Source organism: Bidens hawaiensis, unplaced genomic scaffold, assembly GCF_021521415.1.
Source record: "Bidens hawaiensis isolate Kalapana, Puna unplaced genomic scaffold, B.hawaiensis_p1.1 tig00039155_1, whole genome shotgun sequence".
Taxonomy (NCBI): domain Eukaryota; kingdom Viridiplantae; phylum Streptophyta; class Magnoliopsida; order Asterales; family Asteraceae; genus Bidens; species Bidens hawaiensis.
Window position 1 is genome coordinate 25,431 of NW_027505599.1, and position 23,197 is coordinate 48,627.

The 23,197-nt window shown below is 42.1% G+C and overlaps 1 protein-coding gene across 1 annotated transcript; it reads left to right on the top strand.

Moving 5' to 3' along the window:
* Positions 1 to 3,541: 3,541 nt before the first annotated feature.
* Positions 3,542 to 4,387, top strand: LOC143614204 (F-box/FBD/LRR-repeat protein At1g13570-like). The gene has a single exon (XM_077087706.1). It carries the CDS (start codon positions 3,564 to 3,566, stop codon positions 4,173 to 4,175), a length of 612 nt encoding a protein of 203 aa, XP_076943821.1. The 5' UTR covers positions 3,542 to 3,563; the 3' UTR covers positions 4,176 to 4,387.
* The last annotated feature ends 18,810 nt before the right edge of the window (positions 4,388 to 23,197 follow it).

Here is a 23,197-nt window from a genome sequence, read left to right on the forward strand (position 1 = left end):
ACACCAAAATCCGCTGTTAGGGTTTACAATTAACCCAACAAACATCAAAATTAAGTAACAAGGATGTATAGGATAATCAATTATACCTTCCTAGCACCTAGTTCTTCAATCATAAGCTTGATTTCTTGGTTGAATGTGTGTGTGAAGGCGACGGCAGCAAGGGTTTACAAGGGAGGGGGGGGGGGGGCGATCGGGGTTGGGATAATAATAATAATAGTTAGGGTTTACTTGTTAATGATCTATTTATAAACACAACAAGTTACACTCAAGTCCCTCCACTTTCAATTGTTGTTTTTTTTCTAACTTAACTAACTTATTTCTTGTTTCTTGTCTAGCATTACACACAATATAATCAAGTAACACATATGTTAACACATAATTATTATGTTGACGTTTTTCGTTTATTCATCAATCGTTTGCGTCAACTCGTTTGCGTTTCGGTGCAAATCCCGAAAGACTACACATGTAGTAAGTGTTAAGCGTCATTTAAACCCTAGTTTAAATGTAATGAAGTGTGTGTTATAGATTCAGTGATCTTAAGTTTGAATTGACGGAATTGAGTTAACGGAGTTAACCTGAAATTGACGATTGTCACATTGACATTCAGTTTTTTGAATATTAAAATGATAACTTATTATAGTTAATGCCATATCACAAAAATTAAAATCAAATATGTTCATCATTTTACTAATATGACTAATTAACTTAGAAATAATTACAAAAATAAAAATCAAATCGGTTAATTTGAAAACTTCAAAAAATTATGAAAATATTTTGAAATGAGTTTAAAATTATGGAGAGTATTAAAACCTTTAAAACTTTGTTGAAAGCTTGGTCAAATTCCAAAATTTAAAAAGAGTTTAAATATGTTAATTAAATTGTATTAAAACCATTAATACAATTTATTGAGTTTGACTATCCTTGTTAGTTATTTTAACAAATAAGGAAATTCAAACTCAATAAATTGTATTAGTTGGATACTTAAATGTGTAATTTATGTATATTAAGACACGCCGGAAAAAAAAATATACATCAACGTATCTCCGATATACACCAATATATTATTTTATCTATAAATAATGAATATAATTGAATATTCAAAAAAGAAATATACATCAATATAAAAAAATACATCTTATAAATTAATGCTCAATCCATGAAAATTAGCTTGTATCAGTCGGGACATTAACCTGAAATTATAAAGTAAAATATTGTTATTGATATTATGTAAAAGTTGATATTTAATTTATAACCGGAAAAATTGAATGTCTTACTGGAAAAAACAATATGATGATAATAACCATGGTATCTCAGATTTAGATTAAGAAGGTAAACTGAAATATTCCGTAAATCAATCGGGTAAATAATCTGAAATAATAAAGTTTTGTTATAACATTGATATTATGGAAGATTATAATTATAATTTATAACCGGATAATTTAAATGTGTCTTACCGGAATTACGAAATAATGATGTTGTCCATGGATGAAGGTGATTTTTTTATTTAGAACCTAGAAGAACAACATGTAAAACAAAAAAACAGGAAAGAAAATTATAAAGTATAAAACAACAATTGTTATAGGTATAACAAATAACCGGAAAAACTTAACGAAAAACTTACCTGAAAAACTTAACGGAAAAACACACCGGGAAAGTGTAAATACGTCCACATATTAGCTTCATCGCCGTTTTTGATTTACAACCTAAACTGATTTTAATAAAATCAGTTAATATTGAAAATAAAGATAAAAATGTTAGAGGAAACAATAACCGGAAGAAAATATAATGTTGTCGGAAATACATATATCAACAATCGGAAGTTTATTATAAAATATAAACTTACTGGAAAACGATTAATACAAATCTTGATCTAGATTAGCCGAAATATATGAGGGGAAGAAAAAATATAAAACTTCAAATAAATATAAAACAACCATTGTTATAGGTATAACACATAACCGGAAAAACTTACCGGAAAAACGTAAATACGTCCACATATTAGCTTCATCGCCGTTTTTTATTACAACCTAAACTGATTTTAATAAAATCAGATTTTAATAAAATCAGTTGACAATGAAAATAAAGATAAAAAGGTTAGAGGAAACAATAACCGGAAGAAAATAAAATTTTGCCGGAAATACATATATCAACAATCGGAAGTTTATTATAAAATATAAACTTACCTGAAAAAGATTAATACAAATCTAGATCTAAAGTAGCCGGAATATATGAGAGGGTGAAAAGAGATCCGGCTAATAGAGAAAGAGAGAAAAATATGTTTAGGGTGAAAAATTATGAATTGTTAAGGTTTAAATATAGGGTGTTTGATCAATATGACACGTGGCAGCCTAATAGAGAATATGTGAATGAAAAGTTGATGACTGGATTGCACATGTGGACAGCCTAAAAGAAAGCCATATGTACAATTGTATTGCTTTAATAGTATTTAAAGACTTGTGTAAGCTAGGGGCTATGTTTAACAAAAATATATGAAAGTCAGTAAGTTTAGCAGCACCCTTTATTTAGTCATTTGATGCTAATCTTGCTATATGTGAATGTAAAAAAGATCAAACTAATAAAGAGTAAAAAGGTTAATTAAAGAAGCATCCCACACGGTTTAACAACTAAAAATGAAATCCCCACCCCCACCCTCACCCCCACCAAAAAAAAGTTACTTAGCTTGGGATTCTTAAATTGGTTGATCCGCCCCTTAAATATATTTATTTGATTCGGTTTATAATTATACAGGTTTTTACTATTCCATACAGAAAACCGTTCGGTTTTTGATACATTTTAAACCTATATCTTAATGAAAATTGACTAGAAAATTAAACCCAACCATGAACACAATACACCTAGTTACAATATTAAAACGTTTAAAAAAAACAAAAATTACTTAATTTTAAATATCGTATAAACGAAGGACCCAAATAATAATAAAGCCATTTATATAATCCGCGACTAAACCTTTCTTCAGCCGTTCATCTCGTCTTCGAACTTCCATAGAGCCCTAGAGGTAAAGTTAATTCTCGTAAACTCATAACTAATATTTGGAATCAAGTCATGTACTTGTTTCTTTCTAATTCATTGCCAAACTTTTTGGTTTTTTTTGTGTGTGTGTGCACACGCTTTTGAGGCAGCAATTGTGTGACCTAAGTAAATATTATGCTATGACCCTGAATTGTGTGACCTAAGTAAAAACTAGGGTCTAATAGGCTGAAATTTGGATCCATGGACTACAACAAAATTCAAAGTATTAACTTTTTATGAGTTTTGAATGTTGTTTACATTTCATTGCACTAGGTCTAGAGTTCAAGGCTATTAATAATGCATTAGGGATCTAATGATCTATGGTTCATGTAATATATGTATATTGCAAGTATGGTCTTTTCCATTCAGAAATTACACATTGTAATATGAGTAACACATTTGGTCCTTTTTCCTGTAAATGGATCTAAATATCAGTTTAAGTTAATGTAAATGAAATGACCAAACTCTTTATATTAAAACATCGGTTATTGGTGTCATTACAATTATGCAGCATTTTCTACAACAGTTCTAAGATGGAGGATCGAGGATTACCTTTGGATAGAATTAGCAACCTTCCGTCGAATATAACGAAAACAATTCTTACTCTTATGCCAATAAAAGATGCGTTCAAAACAAGTATTCTATCTCAGAGCTGGAGGTATCATTGTGTAGATATTCCAAAACTCACGTTTGATTATACGTTTGATGCATCCTTCGCTAGAAACAACACATGTAGAAGTACACATATTGTTTATCTGATCTTGTTGCTACACCAAGGCCAAATACTCGACTTCACTTTTGTTAATTTCCGTCAACAAATTAGTAGATGGGAGATTGACCAGATAATAATTCACCTATCACGGAGGGCTGCTACATTGAAGAAACTTACCCTTTGCATCGAGTCACGTGACCATAAGCTATCGTCGGCTTTCTTCAAGTTGCAACAATTGACATTTTTAAAACTCCAGGGTTGTGTGTTTCAACCTCCAGTAACCTTTATAGGGTTTAGTAAGCTGGTTACCTTATCCTTTAATAATGTCTGCATAACAGCGGAAGTTTTTCAACGGTTTATCTCCAGTTGCCCACTACTTAAGGACATCACTCTGGTAAGACCCGATAAGAATTACTATTGTCGAAAGGGTTAATTGCATGAACGACGTTCACACTTTTGAAATAATTTAAGTTAAGGTAGTTTTGAAATCACGCACTACTTGCGGTGCGCACATATAATGTATATATGTGTGGGCCCTCGGGTGGGCAAAAGTGAATTTGCCTTAATTTTGACGTTATTTTACTAATTTCGTGAAAATAACGTTAAAAATGGCGGAAGGTTAATGAAGCATCATGTGGTAGCGTTGATGGCAGGTGTCCCAATATGTGCCTTATGTCCAAGGCTTGATGCAAAACTACTGTCAAGCCGGGGGTCTCACCGGAAGCAGCCTTCTATTCCTACGGTGTAGAGGTAAGACCATCTACATCTTACCCTCCTTAGACCCTACGATAGCTTTGCTATTGGTTGGATTTACTGAGTATGATGATAACGATGATGTAGTTTTGAAATTCCGAGCAAAGGAAGAGTCAGATTATCATTTCAACATGAATTACCTTAAATCGACTTTTTTGAAAGTTAGAACAAAAACGATATTATCTGAAATAAAAATTTGGTTAAAGTTGGTTATTTTTGTTTACAAAGTGCAATTAACCCCTTGATATATTTGCTTCAAAATTCTGGACTTTAATATGGGTGTAATGCAGTTTGGAGATGCAATACATCTTACAGGATGTTGGAATTGTAACATACTAGAGTGTTTATCTTCGGTCGACCGTCTGTGTACGAGTTCTTACCCCCATTAAGGTGATCATGCATATTACTCCTAGATTATTAACACTATAAAACTAATTCTTTATTTTGGATACAGTGTTTTGCTACAAATGTTATTCCACAAAAGCTACCAGCCCCTACACTCCTAAAACATCTTCATTTACTGGGACTGTCGTTTCCACGCGGCACCAACTTATTTTCGGCTATTTGTTTGGTTACATTTAGCTCTCCAAATATAGAGACATTTCGAATGGAGGTATAATATTGCAGATAGTAAATTTTTTCTCTTTGTTTCATGTAATGAATGTAGTTTGCTTATTAACAGATGCTACCTCTCGAAGACCAATATATGCCACAGAGTGATGAACCTTATTGATGAGCAATGGGCTATCTTGCATCGTCTGCGTTTAATAAAGATAACAAACTTCATCAACAGGAAGGCCGGAATGGATTTTTTGAAGCTTATGTTAGCCAAGTCACCAATGCTAAAGGATGTACATATAGTGATCAGAAAAGATGTTGATATTCATGATGAAGTGAAGATGCTAAAAGAATTGTTACGATATCCACGGGCATCGACTAGAGCAGAAATCAGATTCGAGCGTCCTTAGCTTTTGGTTTATCGTATTGCTTCTCGTTGCATTAAGTTGACTTTGTTTCTTGATGTGTCATTTTGGATTGTTTATGATTCTAGAGATGGTTTGTAATTGGATTTTAAAACTGTTTGAACATCATATTAATTAAGTTTGTGTCTTAGATACATGTATTTTAGACTATTCATACATTAGGTTGGATAATGGGAAAATCCGATGGAATCGCATAAGCCGTCGACGGTTTAGCCTACTAACCGATGAAATACGTGCACCTCTAAAATCTCGCCATGTGTCAACGTCTTTAATTTGTTGGTCCGATGTAACTGAAGATGGATCCGGCTCCGTTGGATCCGGTGAATCTTGATGGCTATTTTGAGTATTAAGTGTAAAAATGGTTGGTCAAAATGGCTATTTTGGGAGGCTATTTTGGGGATTTTCCGTTGGATAATATATGTGAATTCTAAGGGACAAAACTAAAGGCGTAAATCATAACCGGTTAACTGAAACAAACCCGAAACCGGTTATTAACCGTAGACTAGAGACCAGTTAGGGATTTTCACATCGGAAGCGGTTAAACGAAACCGTTTTTGACCATCTGACCAATAATCGACTACGGCTAGTTGGCCGCTAAAAAAAATTAGTTGGTCGTTAAAAAAATGTAAATGTTGATTTGTGACGTATTGGGCCGTCCCATATCGCTCGTCGCTCGAACTCGCTCGCCATTCGCTTTGAAATTGCTCGAAAAATGCTCGCTCGTTTTTTTCGCTCGATTGTAAACGAGTCGCTCGGTTCGGTTTGTAAACGAGCCAAACAAAGGTCTGTTTGGTTCGGTTCGGATCGAATATTTTTAATTTATTTTATATATATAAATACATAGACAACACACATAAATACATACAAGCATATACAGTTTTTTAACCCTTTAAAAATTTCTCTATTCTATCAATTTTATAGTTTCATATGTTCACATGGTTATATATCTCACTTCAAACTTACCATCTATTACACGTGTGTCTAAAAACTACTATTTTGTTTACAAAATATATTATTTACAACCTTCAAACTTGTTTCTTATTGAAACTTTAAAGCGACAAAAGAAATAAATAATGCTCGAAAATCGCTCGATGTTTGATCGAGAAAATGCTCGGTTTCGAATTTCAGCCATTCGATTGTAAACGAGCAGGCCTTCGCTCGGTTTGGCTCAGCTCGTGAATAACCCTAGTGATATATATTATATTTGAAAGAACAAACCATGGCACCTGTAAGTCTTCTTTTATAACTAATTACACGTATTCATGAATGAATATATATATATATATATATATATATATATATATATTTATATATATGTATATATATATATTTATATATATGTATATATATAGTACTTTGAAGTATATATAGATTTAGATTATTTTTGTATTACAGGTTAAAGAAGAAATAACAAAGGTATTGGAGGTCTCATTAAAACTCTGATCACCCACATTTGAAGTTAATAAAGATAAGTATTACTTAGATTGACACATTTGAATTGGTCAGCAAACATGTTGTCCACTCACGCACCACATCCTCAACCCACCACCACTAATCATCACCATATCGGTGTACTTAGCATTGGCTCGACACTTATTGGAGAGATTGTTTCTTATTTTATGCCAAAGCTATTTATAAATTACAAGCTAAAACGTGTGAAATCAGAGGGCATTTTATGAATGCTATTGTGGTTACCAACGAAGAAATGATTAAAATTTAAAAGAGCTATATTTGCCTGAGAATTGGGAGTTCCTCTCATAATGCATGACTACCTAATAGGTGGATTCACCGCAAATACTATCTTGTCCCATTATTACTGAAATAATGGCCTACTTCTTCACTTAGACTGTTGGTAATGGGGGTGAAGGGAGGGGCGCGGTCCAGGTGGCGGGTGAGGTGGCTCGCGAACACCACGACACCCCTCAAGTGAGCAAGGGCGCGGACGAGCCTTGTGGCCGGGACCGCGGGGCAATTTAGCCGATGTATATTTTATTTTCCTATAAATACAAATCCACACACATACTTTATAAAAACTCAAACCATTCTCTATTATTCTCTTTAAAAACCACACTTTCCCTCTACCAAAACTTCATTTTCTCTCCATATTTATAAATGGCATCGTTGTCATCGTCATCACGTGTATAATCCTACATAACATGATACTAGAAGATGAGGGTCACGCTATTTGTCAAAACTACCAAGGTGATATTCCAAGACTAGAATCGACGATCACTAATGAACAACGACTCGACAACATAAATATCATCAAGATCCGTGAGTTACACGGCAACGTTCGGCATGAGTTGGTCGAGCATTTGTGGGATAGAAGACCCGATAATCTTGTATTAGACTAGTATCAATGTAATGTTTTATATTATTATTAATGTAATGTTTTATATTATTATTTAATGTATTATTTAAAATACTTAAATAAATAAAAAACTGGATCAAGCCCCTGATCACCTGGACCACTGCACCCTCTGGGCTTGGTTGAGGGGCTTGATCCAGGGCCATGCCACCGCCAACGTGTCGGATTTTGATTGGATCACTTGGGGCTCAACCAAGCCCCATTACCCTTAGCCTTACACGGTGCAATACATGCAGTTATAAATGGACAAAAGAATCATGGTACGCACTTCGGTGCACTAGCTAAAGCATAACGTATGTCTGGTGGAGATTACATTCCTTCCGGTACTGTACTGGCTGAGAATTTTTTAATCATTTACACATTTTATTAATTCAACACTTAATGGTGCAGATGTTGTCAAAATGCCCCTTATTAAGAATGTATATGAGTGTAAGCATGCAAGTCTTGTTATTAACTATTTAATCCACACCATTAATTAATTGTCTTGTAAAAAATATGTTTGAACATCTAATATTATTTATATTTAATAGTTTGTCGGTCCAATTACATGTCAAAAAACTGCAAACGAGATTCACAACACTTCTAACTAGGGATGTCACTTTTACCCAAAACTCGAAACCTAACCCGAATTAACCCAAACTGAAAAACCCGAACCCGAACCGCAGTAAGTCGGGTTGGTTTTCGGGTTTGATTTATAAGTTTCGGGTCAACCCGAATAAACTTTTAGTTTTGAAAGTAAATATATTTCTAGGTATAATAGGTTTAGTCTTAGCCACTAAAGTTATAAGTTCCTGACCCAAATCAATTGTTGTCATTTCAACTATTATGGATTGATTGTTTATTGTTAATTTATGTTTTCCGTTTATTACTAATAGCAACCGTAATCGAACAACCAAATCTCGTCCCATTGAAGAAGATTATGGTTCGAGTTAGTCACTTATTATTCTTCTTTTGAATTGTTTTATCAAGTTATGTTGCTTTATTATTTGATTATTTGCGTTACGAGCAAAGAAGAATATGTTGTTTTAATTTTAGCATTGTAGTTTTTTAATTTTTTTAATTTTTTTAATTTTTTGTTTTGTTTTCTAGGATGCTCGAAACCCGATTAACCAACCCGAAAAAACCCAAACCCGAATTACCCGAACTCAAAAAACCCATGAAAGATCCCTCACGGTACTACTTCGCTATCGGTCACCCAGGAGTATTTAGCCTTGTAAGGTGGTCCTTGCTGATCACACGGGATTCCACGTGCCCCATGCTACACGGGTCAGAGCGTAAGCTAGTGATGCTTTCAGCTATTGGACTTTCGCCATCTAGGGTGCAACATTCTACTGCTTCGCCTAGCAGCACGACGCTTGTATTGCTCTCCCACAACCCCGTTTTCACGGTTTAGGCTGCTCCAATTTCGCTCGCCGCTACTACGGGAATCACTTTTGATTTCTTTTCCTCTGGCTACTAAGATGTTTCAGTTCGCCATGTTGTCTCTTGCCTGCCCATGGATTCAGCAGCAGTTTGAAAGGTTAACCTATTCGGGAATCTCCGAATCTATGCTTATTTTCAACTCCCCTAAGTATTTCGTCGCTTGCTACGCCCTTCCTCTGGGAACAATGAAGCTTTATAGGGTCTTTCTGTTCAGGTGCAGGTAGTACGCATCTTCACAGACATGTCTATTTCACCGAGCCTCTCTCCGAGACAGTTCCCAGATCGTTACGCCTTTCGTGCGGGTCGGAACTTACCCGACTAGAAATTTCGCTACCTTAGGACCGTTATAGTTACGGCCGCCATTCACCGGGGCTTCGGTCGCCGGCTCCCCTGTCATCAGGTCACCAACTTCCTTGACCTTCCGGCACCGGGCAGGCATCAGCCCCCATACATGGTCTTACGAATTTGCGGAGACCTGTGTTTTTGGTAAACAGTCGCCCCGCCCTGGTCACTTCGACCCCCTTTGTGAGGAGGCACACCTTCTCCCGAAGTTACGTGGCTATTTTTCCGGGTTCCTTAGAGAGAGTTGTCTCGCGTCCCTAGGTATTCTCTACCTACCCACTCGTGTCAGTTTCGGGTACAGGTGCCCTTTTGGGTTGGGTTTCGGGTTAAGATTTAATACTTTGAAACCTGAAGAACCCGGCCCAAAATACCCGAAATCTGAAAAACGAACCCAAAAAACACCCATGCTCTTAACTTTTAAATAACGCTATTTTTTTTAATAAAATTTATGTTGGAGTAAGCTGAAAATGTTAAACACTGTGTATTTAGTTTTCTTTTTTCCTTTCTCTCTTTTTTTAAAAGGTTACCAAAAATTGATAAAAACCAAATTAAATATTATAAAACATTTTAAAAAGAAATGGTGAGGTGGAGGGCATGCTCGTTGTACTCTCACACAATACGGGTCATGGCTCACATATCATGTAGGTATCTGATTAGTAGTAGGCGATTACCTTTGGGATTATTTGTAAGATTTGATTTCAATTAAGGACCGATAATGCGAGACCAAGAAAAACAGACGTAATTCATGGTGAGGCGTTCCCAAGCCTCACGAGCAATACTAGTGGATAATATGAGTTGGATAGTTTCATAACAACTCCCATGTATGGCACTAACACGTATTTGGTCTTAATTAGGTTTTACGGATTTCTTGATTTTGAAACTTAGAGGATATCTGAAAGCAACATCTCTATTCTTTAAGATAGAGGTATGTCTACATCCCACATTTCCTAAACCCTAATAATAATCTTGTTGTTAACTGGATTTTTTTTTATCACGTATGATTGATTAACTAATTGATGTATTTAGTAAAAAAAAGTAAAGTAAAATATGAGTACTTTTGCAACTAGAAATACAAATTCAAGTAGGGGAGGCTCGGAGGGTGTGCGAGTCGCACCATCGGCCGGGGCACATAAGTTTCGGGGGCACAAACTTTTTTTATACATATTACATATATATGTTTATGGTGTTAAAATAAGATTATTTGCAATATTTATGAGACAATTACATACTCAAAATGGTTTTTGTGTATAATTAATCGGTCGATAACAATTTTATCCATATACATTAGTTAATAAAAAATTTTCGTTAAGATCTACGGGTTTTTTTTTATTTTGGCTCGACCGAGGTATTTAAATTCTCGAAGACAGCCCTGAATTCAATTCATTGTCACGATCACATGATTGATTCATTTCTTACTAAAGATCCAACTTTTTTGTTGCAGCAAATCTAGCCAACTACTTACACGTAGTGTGAACGAAAAAACAGTTAGATACAATTTCAATCCCTTTAATTTACACGTAGTGTGAACAGATGTAAAAGTAACAAAAGGTCAGGAAACATGGGTCACTATGGTTAAATACAAAATTAAAAAAAGTTAAATCTATGAAAATGTCGTTTAAAGAAGAATATTAAGAAAACAACCTTTAACTTTTAGGATTCAACACTTAATCAAAGTGCAAAAAGCGTGTTTGGTGCAATGAACTTCAAAATGGCGCAACAGACTAGATCCTTTAACGCAACAAACTTAAATATTTTAGAGCAAAAATACGACGATGGCACATTAAATTGTACTGTTGCAGTGTCACGCTAGACGCCCCACAAATTAAGAAAAATAATAGTGAAGAGGTAGGTCCCAGCAGAGCCCAGTTGGACCCGCAAGACTCACCTTGAACAGGGACGTCTGCGCAATGACCAACTGCTTCAGCAGGACCCACCATGCTCAAAGAACCTTACGCGCAGTACGCCAGCTGTACCCGCAGGGAAAGCCTCCCAATGGTGAAGTACCCCGCCTGTTCCCGCAGCTGCGGATACAAGCCATCAGGGAAAGCTACCCGCACTAACAGCAAGGCTACACGCACAAGGCATTCGTTACTTCAGTAGTCACATGAAGGAATGAGCAAGGCGGGAACACTCCCGCCTAAATGAGCCAGTCCGTATGCTTCTGGAAGGTCTTTCGTACTATACCTACTAAGGTATGGGCGGAACAGACAATTTGACCAGGGCAGCCCATGAACTAATCACAGGGTGACAGCTCACCGACAACAATACGAGGAGGAGCACCCTCTAGTACTGTTTGTCACTATTAGCCGCTGCCTACTCACCAACCCTTACGAGGGGACGTGCGCAGCCTACAGTTGGTGGAACAGTGCGTAGCCGGCAGTAAAGGAACAGTATACAGCCGACCTTATTACTGTTGGCCGTAACCTATCCACCAACCAGCATGGCCTGTGCGTACGTCCACTGTTGGTAGAACAGGAATACTATTCAGCCGGCTGTACCTGCTTAGAAACCTACCTTCGGCTATAAATACTCCAACACCTTGGAATGGTAAGGACATCATCTGATATCTCAATCTTATCTAGCAATCACTTAATATACACTTATATTCAGAGCAATCTAGTCTGATTCTCACGCCGGAGGGTGGTCACAAGGAGGAACCCCCCCCCTTCTCAGTGACGAGCTTACGGTGTCTGTTTTGCAGGTCTCCAGAAGAACAACCTTCTCTGCCAGACCTCATCCGTGGGAAACATTACTTAACCCCCAGATTATCTATAATCTGCCTGTGGGTTCACTTAGTGTTTCTTCATTGGCGCCATCCGTGCATAAAAGCTAGAACTATTTTAGTTTTTTCAAAATGAAGAAATGGTTAACGTTACTCCGGTCCAAAGGCCAGTAACCAACCAAGAAACCCCGGTAACCACAACCCCAGCAACTGGGGGGAACACCGGCGGTTACACAAATCTTACGAACACTACCCCGACTACCCAAGCCAGGGCAAGTGAAGTAAATATTCCACTGGGGTTCACTGACGCCCAGTTGGAAAAACGAACGAGGGCCCCTCGCCAAACACTAGATCAAGTGAAGGCGTGGGCCGAAGCACGTCAAAGAGAATTCCAAGCTGAATTGGATGAACGCTTGCGTTCAGTTCAACAGGCTGACGAATTCGGCAGTACTCGCCAACACCTCAATATGAGCAGTGAGTGCGAGTACTCAGACGACGAGAGGGAGTCCGATACCGACGCAAACCCTCGCCATAAGGCGAAAGGGAAGCGTAAGGAAACGGACGTCCAACCAAAAAGGAATTTTGGGGAAGCTTTTAAACCAACTGCGGAGAGAAACCCGCGTGACTTCTCCAAAACCTTTAGACCAACTGCTACAAATGCAGGAAAGTCAAAATTCGCAAGGGACATTGTGGAAGCAATCGCCCCGAGAAGTGCCAAACAAATGTCCAACATTGGCACTTATGATGGTCTATCCGACCCAGACGACCATTTGAACAGGTTCATTGCGGGGGCTACCGTCAGCAACTGGACGGAACCCACGTGGTGCTACATGTTCCAGATGACTCTGGTCGGAGCGGCCAGGGCATGGTTCGATCGTTTACCGGTCCACCACATATATGACTGGGCGGACTTTCAGAACAAGTTCAGCCAGCACTTCAGCCAACAGAGGAAGTACACTGAAGAACAGTGGACGATCCTCAACTGCGTGAGAGAGGAGGATGAATCTTTACTAGACTTCATCACCCGCTTCAACTCCAAAAAGCTAAGTCTCGGCAACATAAGTGAAGATCTGGTTCGCGCCACTTTCATCCAAGGCGCCGAATACCCAGAACTTATCCGCACATTGACGGGTAAGGATGGCATGCCATCAACATGGGATGCCATCATGACGGCGGCAAAGCGCTTTGCCGAGACGGAAAAGCAACTGGGAAGGGATCTTCCCCAGAGTACACACCTCTACACACAGAGGACAAGAGAGAACAATGTCCGGATCGCCCGGCAGAACAAAAAAAGGAAGCTAGGTATCTGGCAGTCAAGGGTAAACTTTGACACCTCATCCAGCTCTCGCCCTCTTGTTGGCGGAAGAAGTCACACACACCCTTCAAGCCAAAAGCACCGGTGGACGCCACTCACCAAAAGCGTCACGGAGATATTTGCCACTGAAAAGCTACCATGGCCAAAAGCTCCAGCGATCCGGCACCGACCTAATGCGGATCAGAGCAAATCCTGTGACTTCCACGGGACAAAAGGTCATGGTACGGAAGAGTGTACATCCTTGAAAGACATTGTTGAAGCATTCATCAAGGATGGAAGATTGGCACACCTGGTGGCATCAATCAAGAAGGGAGGACGGAACGACAACCGGTACCGGGGCAACGGACGAAAGCCCGTCGACATCAGCATCAACATGGTTCATGGCAACATCAGAGGAAGAAAAAGACGAACGCCAGAACCATGCGCATGGAAGGAAGCTGAGGTGCGCTTCCCGCGAGTGCCAGGAGGACCCAGCAAAGAAGGCCCTATCGTCATAAAAAGCCAGCTGGGGCACTACATCACTTCCCGCACTCTTGCTGACAACGGCGCCTCGTCAACGGTGATGTACAGGCAGTTCTTCGACAAGCTAGATGACGAAGACAAGGAGCGCCTGGAAACAATCTGCGCCTCGATGGAAGGGTTTGATGGCAGCACAAGCACCTCCCTGGGTATCCTATCTTTCCCCGTCACTCTTACAGATGGAAAACACTCCCGCACAGAAGATGTGGACTTTGTCGTGATGAGGAAGCCACACCACACGTACGACATTCTCTTCGGGAGAGACGGGATGGCAAGATTCAACGCCGTGGTATCCTCAGTCCACGGCATGATGGGATGGCCAACAGCTGAGGGTGTAGCGATGATCACCGGCATTCCCCAGGTATGCATCGCATCTGTCTCATCTAAACCCAAACCAAAGATGGCTAAACCAACCATCACCGAACCAGAAAGATGGGCCTTCAATGGCAAGTACCCTGACCAGGCCGTAACCATTGGCCCAACAATTGTTGATCCCACACGCACCTTACTTAAGCGCTTATTACAAAGGAACGCCGACATCTTCGCGTGGACACCAGCTGACATGACTGGTGTACCCCGGAGTAAGGCAGAGCATAAGCTCAAATGCGATCCGGCTGTCACACCGATCGTACAAAAGCGCAGAGTAATGGGGCCAGAACAAACTAACGCGTGTAGAACCCAAGTCAAGGAACTTCTTGACGCAGGCATCTTACGCGTTAGTAGATATCAAACTTGGGTTGCAAATCCCGTTATGGTACCGAAGAATGACAAACAATGGCGCATGTGCATAGATTTCAAAGATTTGAACAAAGCATGCCCCAAAGATTGTTATCCGTTACCTGAAATTGATCTTAAGGTGGATTCGTTGGCACCATTCCGCCTTAAATGCTTCCTGGACGCGTATAAGGGGCACCATCAAATCCACATGGCCGTTGATGATCAGGACAAAACCGCTTTTCGGACGCCCGATGGCACATTTTGTTATCAAATGATGCCATTCGGACTTAAGAATGCCGGGTCCACATACCAACGCCTGATGGACAAAGAGTTTCATTCCCAAATTGGGAGGAACTTGGAAGTCTACATGGATGACTTGGTCATCAAAAGCCCTGACCCAGAAGCGATGTTGAAAGACATCGAAGAAACTTTCAACACGCTCAGGAAGATAAACATGAAGCTCAACCCGAGCAAGTGTGCCTTTGGAGCGGAAGAAGGGAAGTTCTTGGGGGTCATCGTCACTAAAGATGGCTTCAGAGCGAACCCTGAAAAGGTCGAAGCCATTATCAAAATGGAATCACCTACTACCATCAAACAGGCTCAGACACTGAACGGACGACTAGTGGCACTTAATCGCTTTTTGGCAAACCACGCGGATAAGTCGTTCCCCTTCGTGTCAACGTTGAGAAACTGTTTGAAAAAAACGCACTTCCGCTGGACACCAGAAGCGGAAGCAGCTTTTCAGGAGATTCGGTCACGCTTGATCGAACTCCCAACACTCACAGCACCAGAAGCGGGAGAGGAGTTAATCCTATACCTTTCCGCAACTGATAGAGCAACCGGGGCAGTCCTGCTAGTAGAGCGAAAAGGCATCCAGATGCCAATCTATTATATCAGCCGTATCCTAACAGACGTAGAAACCCGGTACTCTACCCTCGAAAAATTAGTCTGTGCACTTTTACACGCCTCACGCAGGTTAAGACGATATTTCCAGGGTCACCCAATCACCATACTCTCCAACTTCAAACTTGCAAACGTTCTAGGCAAACCCGAGTTATCGGGACGCCTAGCCAAATGGGCAATTGAGTTGGGAGAATACGCGATAAAGTATAAGCCAAGACCAGCCATAAAGGGCCAGGTTCTGGCCGACTTTATTGCAGAAGTGCCTGCATCGCGGGAAAAAGAGTGCCAGGAAGAGGCTCAACCCTCTCCAGCACAAGACATCAATGATGTCTGGCGACTCTACACTGATGGGGCAGCCAATAACGAGGGTTCAGGCGCAGGGCTAAAGCTAACCAACCCAGCGGGCCAAGAATACACCTACGCTATTCGATTGGATTTTCCAAGTACGAATAACGAAGCCGAGTATGAGGCATTCCTGGCTGGGCTGAGAATTGCGCGTAACATGGGAGTGAAAAACTTGGAAGCCCACGTGGATTCCATGTTAGTAGCCAATCAAATCAACGGGACGTACACGGCCGTGAACGACACAATGGCCCTGTACCTCGCACAAGCAAAATCCCTTATGCGCGATTTCAATGACTGCAAAGTCATACACGTCAAGCGAAGTGAAAACAAATCTGCGGATGCGTTAAGCAAGCTTGCTTCATTAGCCTTTACCCACCTAGGAAAGGATATCCGCATTGAACTCCTCGAGACACCTTCGGTCCCGCACAAGGAAATTTGTGTCATCCAAACCGGCACGGAAACGTGGATGACACCAATAATAAAATACCTTGCGACAGGTACACTACCGGAGTCCAAAACACAGGCAAGAAAACTACGCTGTAAGGCACTGAATTATCAACTCGTCAATGACATCCTTTACAGACGTAACTTTCTTGGCCCACTCTTAAGATGCGTGGACAACCAAGATGCTGACTACCTCCTAAGGGAAGTACACGAAGGCATCTGTGGAGTACACGCAGGTCCCCGCGCTGTTGTAGCCAAGCTAAACAACGCGGGATACTTTTGGCCGGGGATGCATACGGATGCACTGGCATACATCAGAAAATGCAGGTCTTGCCAGCTTTACGCACCCAACACGCACCGCCCGAAGAATGAACTTGTTCCAGTCACTTCTTCATGGCCATTTCAGAAGTGGGCCATCGATGTGACAGGCCCATTTCCTACAGCAGCAGGAAATGTTCAGTTCCTAGTGGTAGCCATCGACTACTTCACCAAGTGGATAGAAGCAAAAACTTTAGCCCAAACAACCGCGAAACATATCAAAAAATTTATTTGGGAATTTATTATTTGTCGTTTTGGACTTCCACAGAATTTGGTGAGCGATAACGGCACCAACTTTGCTGACAAGAAGCTACAACAGTGGCTAAAAGAACTTCAAATCACCCACACCTTTACCTCAGTGGCACACCCGCAAGGTAATGGTGAGGTGGAAAGAGCAAATAAGAGCATCGTCGAAGGCATCAAGAAGAGACTATTGGAACACAGATCCGGCTGGGTGGACGAGCTTCCGCACGTCCTTTGGGCAAACAGAACGCTGAAGAAGGCCAGTACGGGAGAAACCCCGTTCAGCCTCACTTATGGCACTGAAGCCATGGTCCCGGTCGAAATTGGTCTACCCTCACCGAGGGTCTTGATTCAGCCAGAAGACAATGATGCGGAAAGACGGTTGGATCTTATGCTAACCGAGGAACGCAGAGACTTAGCCGCAGTGCGTGAAGAGAACTATAAACGACAAATGCAAAAGTACTACAACACGCGGGTAAAACTCTGCAACTTCAATATAGGAGACTACATACTGCGTAACAACGAGGCTTCAAACCAAGAGCGCCCGGGAAAGCTGGCCCCGGTCTGGGAAGGGCTATACATTATCAAAGAAGTCCTGGGAAAGGGCGCATACCAGCTCGAAAGGCTCGATGGCACTCCCATCCCAAGAACATGGAATGGAGCTCAATTACGCAAATGTTATATGTAGATCAATTCCAAAACTTGTAAAGAAAAGGCCTAGAGCCACTTCTAATGGAAATGATTCTCCTTTCATAATGTGTTTACCTTTATACTTATGAACTTCCCACTGGTGCCGGTATTCACCGCATAAACGGGAAGAAGTAAGTCATTACGTGTGGAAGGCGGCAAAACCCGCATAAACACAACGTTAAAAATAAGGGAAACCTACACGCAGGTCAGATGTAAGTAAAGTTTAGCCATCCTTGTAAGTGCAAGTGACGGTCTTACCCGCACAATCACGAACAAGGAAGCAAAACTTCAACCTATCATCTACCACGTTCAAAGGTTATCCTAAAAAAAAAAAAGATAAGGAAAACCTACACGCAGGTCAGATATGGGTAAAGTTTAGCCATCCTACTAAGTGCAAGTGACGGTCATACCCGCACAATCACGAAAAAGGAAGCAAAACTTCACACCTATTATTTACCACGTTCAAAGGTCAACTTATCCTCAAAGATGAGGAAAACCTACACGCAGGTCAGATATGGGTAAAGTTTAGCCATCCTACTAAGTACAAGTGACGGTCATACCAGCACAATCACGAAAGATGAAGCAAAACTTCACACCTATTATCTACCACGTTCAAAGGTTAACTTATCCTCAAAGATGAGGAAAACCTACACGCAGGTCAGATGGTAAAGTTTAGCCATCCTACTACGTGCAAGTGACGGTCCTACCCGCACAATCACGGAAGAGGAAGCAAAACTTCACACCTATCTACCACGTTCAAAGGTTAACTTATTCTAAACACTTGGAAAATTGCTAATTTAAACTAAAGTATGTAAGTCATATAACGTTTATAAAGCAAGGAATCCAATGAAACAAGCGGTCTTAGCCGCACAGAGATTTACATTTCATAAATATTCGTTACAAGAATGGCCGGGTAACTACCCGCCTACAAGAAAGTAAATCTATACAAACTAAATCTATCATAGCAGCGAGAAGGGATCTTCAGGATCAGGCTTCAGGGCCACTTCCACTTGGACCAGCGCCGTCAGTAGAGCGTGGCTGTTCAAGGAAAGCCTTAAGGATAGCTAGCCCATCATCAGCAGCAGCAACTTCATTCACCTTCTCCACCACCGGATGCGGGAAGGCAGCATACTGGTTCACTGCTTGGTCATAAGCAGCTTCAGTATCCACATTATACAAAGGGAAGTTGGAAGGCGGGACGCCTTTCTCAACGAACCCTAGACCAAGCAGGAAGCCGACCCGTTCCCCATCCTCGTGAGAAGCGTTGAGGGCTGCGCTCATAGCATCGTCGTAAGATGTCTCTGAGAAGACCCGATGCACAACCTACATAAGAAAATATACAAGTGTCAACACCCTGTTTACAAAGAAAAGCGTGAAGACATGAAGATAGACTTACCTGAGACAACGCTTCTCGAAGAAGCCATTCCTTGGCAACCAGAGCCTCTTGGAGGGCAGCTTGAGCTTCGTTACGGGCGCGTTCGGCTTCATTCTTGTTGAGGTTGGCAAGCAACACTTCTTTAGCCGCAGCCTCTTCGACGCCCTTTAGCTTACGCTCGGTATGGTCAAGCACCCCCCTCTGGTCCAAGATTTCTTGAAGCTTCTTAGCATCCTCCATCGCCAAGGCATCATTAGCCTGCTGGAGAGCCTCTAATTTGGCTTTAAGTTCTTCATTCTCCACGCGCAGAGGCTCAGCAACAGCTTCAGCCTTGGTGGCCCTCTCGGTTGCGTTCCTCGCAGTTTCCTTAGCTAGCCGAAGCTGTTCATTAACAGCTTGGGCAGCCTTGGAACGGGCCTCGAGTCGTGCCTGAACTTCAACCTCAAGGGCCTTGAAGGCCTTCTCCTTTTCCGCAGCTATAGCGGAAAGCCTTTGGTTCTCCTCCCGGATGGCCCGCGCCTGAGCAACTTCTTTAAGGCGAGCTGCTTTTAACTTGTCGTTTTCACGACAAAGCAGCTCGACGCGCGGCTGCATCCGAGCAAGGAGAACCCGAAGCTCATTGGTTAGCCTACCCTCCTGGTAGCTAGCCATGGCTTCCCCCAACGCACCACTAGGAGCAGCGTGACGAGCCCATTCCACGCACTCCACAGGGGTGCGAAGGGTTGTTCCTCGGCGAATGTTCCATCGTGGAACATACACTTCATTGGAATCCGACACTGCAAAAAACAAAAAGCAGTTAGGAAAAGATGATAAAAAATATATGTAGAAAAATGGGCCAAAAGAACCCTACGCACCTGTAGGGTCAATTACAGGCCGATAGCCGCCGAACCCATCACCTGAACCCAATGGAAATCCATCCAAGAGGTCAGGTAGATGGGAAGGTGGCGGAGAGATGCGAGAAGCCCCACGCGTACCTGATGGACCGGCCGTCGTTGCCGGTGGTGGGGGCATGGTTGCAGCCGCCGTGGTCGCCACCGCGGTCGCTGCCGCAGAATCCGCAGCAATAGTAACCGCCGGCTCTGTGAAGGATGCTGTAAAAATCGCACTCACAGCCGGCGGTGACGTCATCTCGGCTGGAACAGTCGGCTCAAAGGAGTGAGAAACTGATCCAGCGGAAGCAGGCGCAGGCGCCTGGGTCGACGCCTCAGGTAGGCTGACCAAGCCTACCGTCATTGGCGGAGAGGTACTACTAGGCGCTTCACCCTGGAATGCGCCAACATCCACGCCTGCGTAAAGAAGAAAAGTGTTAAAACAGATTAAGTTATGAAGATAAAAGCTAAAGGAAAGTTGTACTTACGGGTTTTCTTGAGCCTAAAGGTACGGAGAGGCGGGGACGGACCCGATGGAGCCGGCCTCTTTGCGCCGGTCACCGTCGTCTTCTTTGGCTCTCCGGAGGTGACAGTCACAACCTCCGGAGTTGTGGTCTTACCACCACCGGGATTCCCCGCCACCTCTTCGCTCTCGGTCTCCGAATCAGACCGAGGCGCTGGATCGGCAGTGGAGGCCTTCTCCTTCCCCTTCCCGCCGGCAGCCTTCTTCTTCCGCACCAACGGAGGACCATCTGCGGATTCCTCATCAGAACATACGATTAGAGGAATTCCAGCAGAGGTTTCAGCATTGAGAGGTCGAGGGGCGAAGAGCGCCTTACCTGGCCGACGGGCACTGAGGATCTCATGGCCTAGCGGATAGACCTCCACGAACCGATCCGCCGTTTGTTCTAGGATGGGCAACTCGTTCTCGTCTAGAGCGCGAGTACCCATCCGGGCGGGACCGTCAGCCTCCCGCGGATTAAGGAGCGACTGCAGGTCGTTCCCCTCTGAAATAAACAAGAAAAAAGTTAGAAGAAATTCAAAATCAACAAAAGGGAAAAAGGCATACCGTAAGGAACAGAGTTCGAACCGTATTCGAGGACGATCGGAATCTTGTGCGCATCAGCCTCCTTCCACACCCGGCTCATCCCCAGCATCACCATCCCGGACTCCGCAAACCGGTAAACCGGATATTGGACCCGAGATATCTTGGCAAACCATTCCGCCTCCTGGTAGCTGGAGGCGTGAAGGCTGGGAAGTGCCTGCCCGTTCTTGAATTTCATGGCAATGGGGATGGCGCGGGCGGATATGAAGAAAAACTCCCTCTTCCACGCGCGAAGACTTCGCTCGGTCGCACAGATCTTTAAACCCTTAATCCGGGTCGTCAACGTGTACCACCCCTGGATGCACCTCCAAGTGTAGAAGGTCATCAGGCGGTCAACATAGGGCTCAACGCCCAGTATCCGGCACACCCACTCAAAATGGCGAATCTTGGCGATCGCCATGGGGTGCAACTCGGTCAGATGAACACCATGCCTCTCAAGGACACGGTAAACAAACTTTGTCAATGGGAACCTAAGATTCCCATAGACAAAGAATGCTGCATAAACTCCGATCTTGCCTCGGGGGGCATCGTACACGGTCTGATGGGGTTCAGGAAACTCAGGCTCGAGAGACTCGAGCATGAACTTCCTGACAACATACCGGTACAGATCGCCAGGCAGAGCACACTGGCACTCGCCAGCAGTACTCCTGTCGTCAGCTGTAGAATCGATATCACGAGACATCGTGTAAAAGAAGAAAACGATTTCGGGAGAATGCTTGCCTGAAAAGGATAAGTATTCGCCGGAAATCGCAAAGAAGATGAAGAAAAGAGTGAAAGTGTGGATTACAAATAACCCTCTCCCCCTTTATATACTAATCGCAATTAATGCGATGAAATTAATGCGGAAGAGAGAGAAAACGAAGGTGCAATGAAACTATGACACGTGGCAAAAAGCAAGCTGGCAACAGCTGTTGACAGGACGCATACCATTAATTTCGCGGCCACGCGCCCGAAAAATCGCATACCATTAATTTCATTAACCTGTTCAGCAGTGTTCACCTCAGCAGCCTTTCCCTGTAATTTGTTTGGACAATCACTCTTAACATGTCCAAATTCATTACACCTCCAGCACTTCACATTCTTCCGAGTTCTAGACGAACTCCTCCCCCGACTCCCACTGCTCTTGTTATTTTCCCTTCCCCTGCAAGCATAAAACATACCAGAAGATGATCCACCACTCGTTCTTTTCCGGCGAACGTCTTCACCCAACACAATGTCTCGGACCCCCTCAAATGTCAAGCCATCGGCCCCCGTGGAACTAGTAATGGCCGTTACAGTTCCAGACCAACTCTCATGCAAAGAAGATAACAATATCACAGCTTGAGTCTCATTATCCAACTTCATGCCCACCGAAGCTAACCTGGACATAATTGAGTTGAAATCATTAATGTGACCAGCGACTGAACTTCTCTCGTGCATCCTTGTCATAAACAATTCCCTCACCAAGAACACCTTATTGGCTGCATATGGTTTTTCATACATATTTGACAGAGTTGTCATCATACCACGAGCCGTGGTTTCTTTCATAATATTAAATGCAACGCTCCTCGTCAAATCCAATGTAATTTTATCTCTAGCCTTCTTGTCCTTTGAGTTCCAAATTGCTTCTTCGGCTTTATCCATTTTATCTGGCTTTTCTTCCAATACCATATCCAAATCATGTTCACCAAGTAACGCCTCTATTTTCATTTTCCACCATGCAAAATCAGTCCCGTTAAACTTGTCGATTCGGACTTTCCCGTGTTCAGGCATCGCAAACGAGAAAACAGAAAAAAAAACCAATAAACAAAACTCTAACCTGAAACCTTTCTTGCACCCCGAAACTCCTGTCAACAAATACCCGAACCACACAATCAAAGCAAAACCTGAATAACAAACCGAATATTAAACACCGACCTTCGATTCTAGTCCGACAACAAGAAGCAGCCGACACTACTTCTTTCTTTGATTAGTTGTCAGAAAACAGGAAATAACTTCTACTTTACAAGACTTTCTTTGATTAGCTCTGATACCACTTGTTAG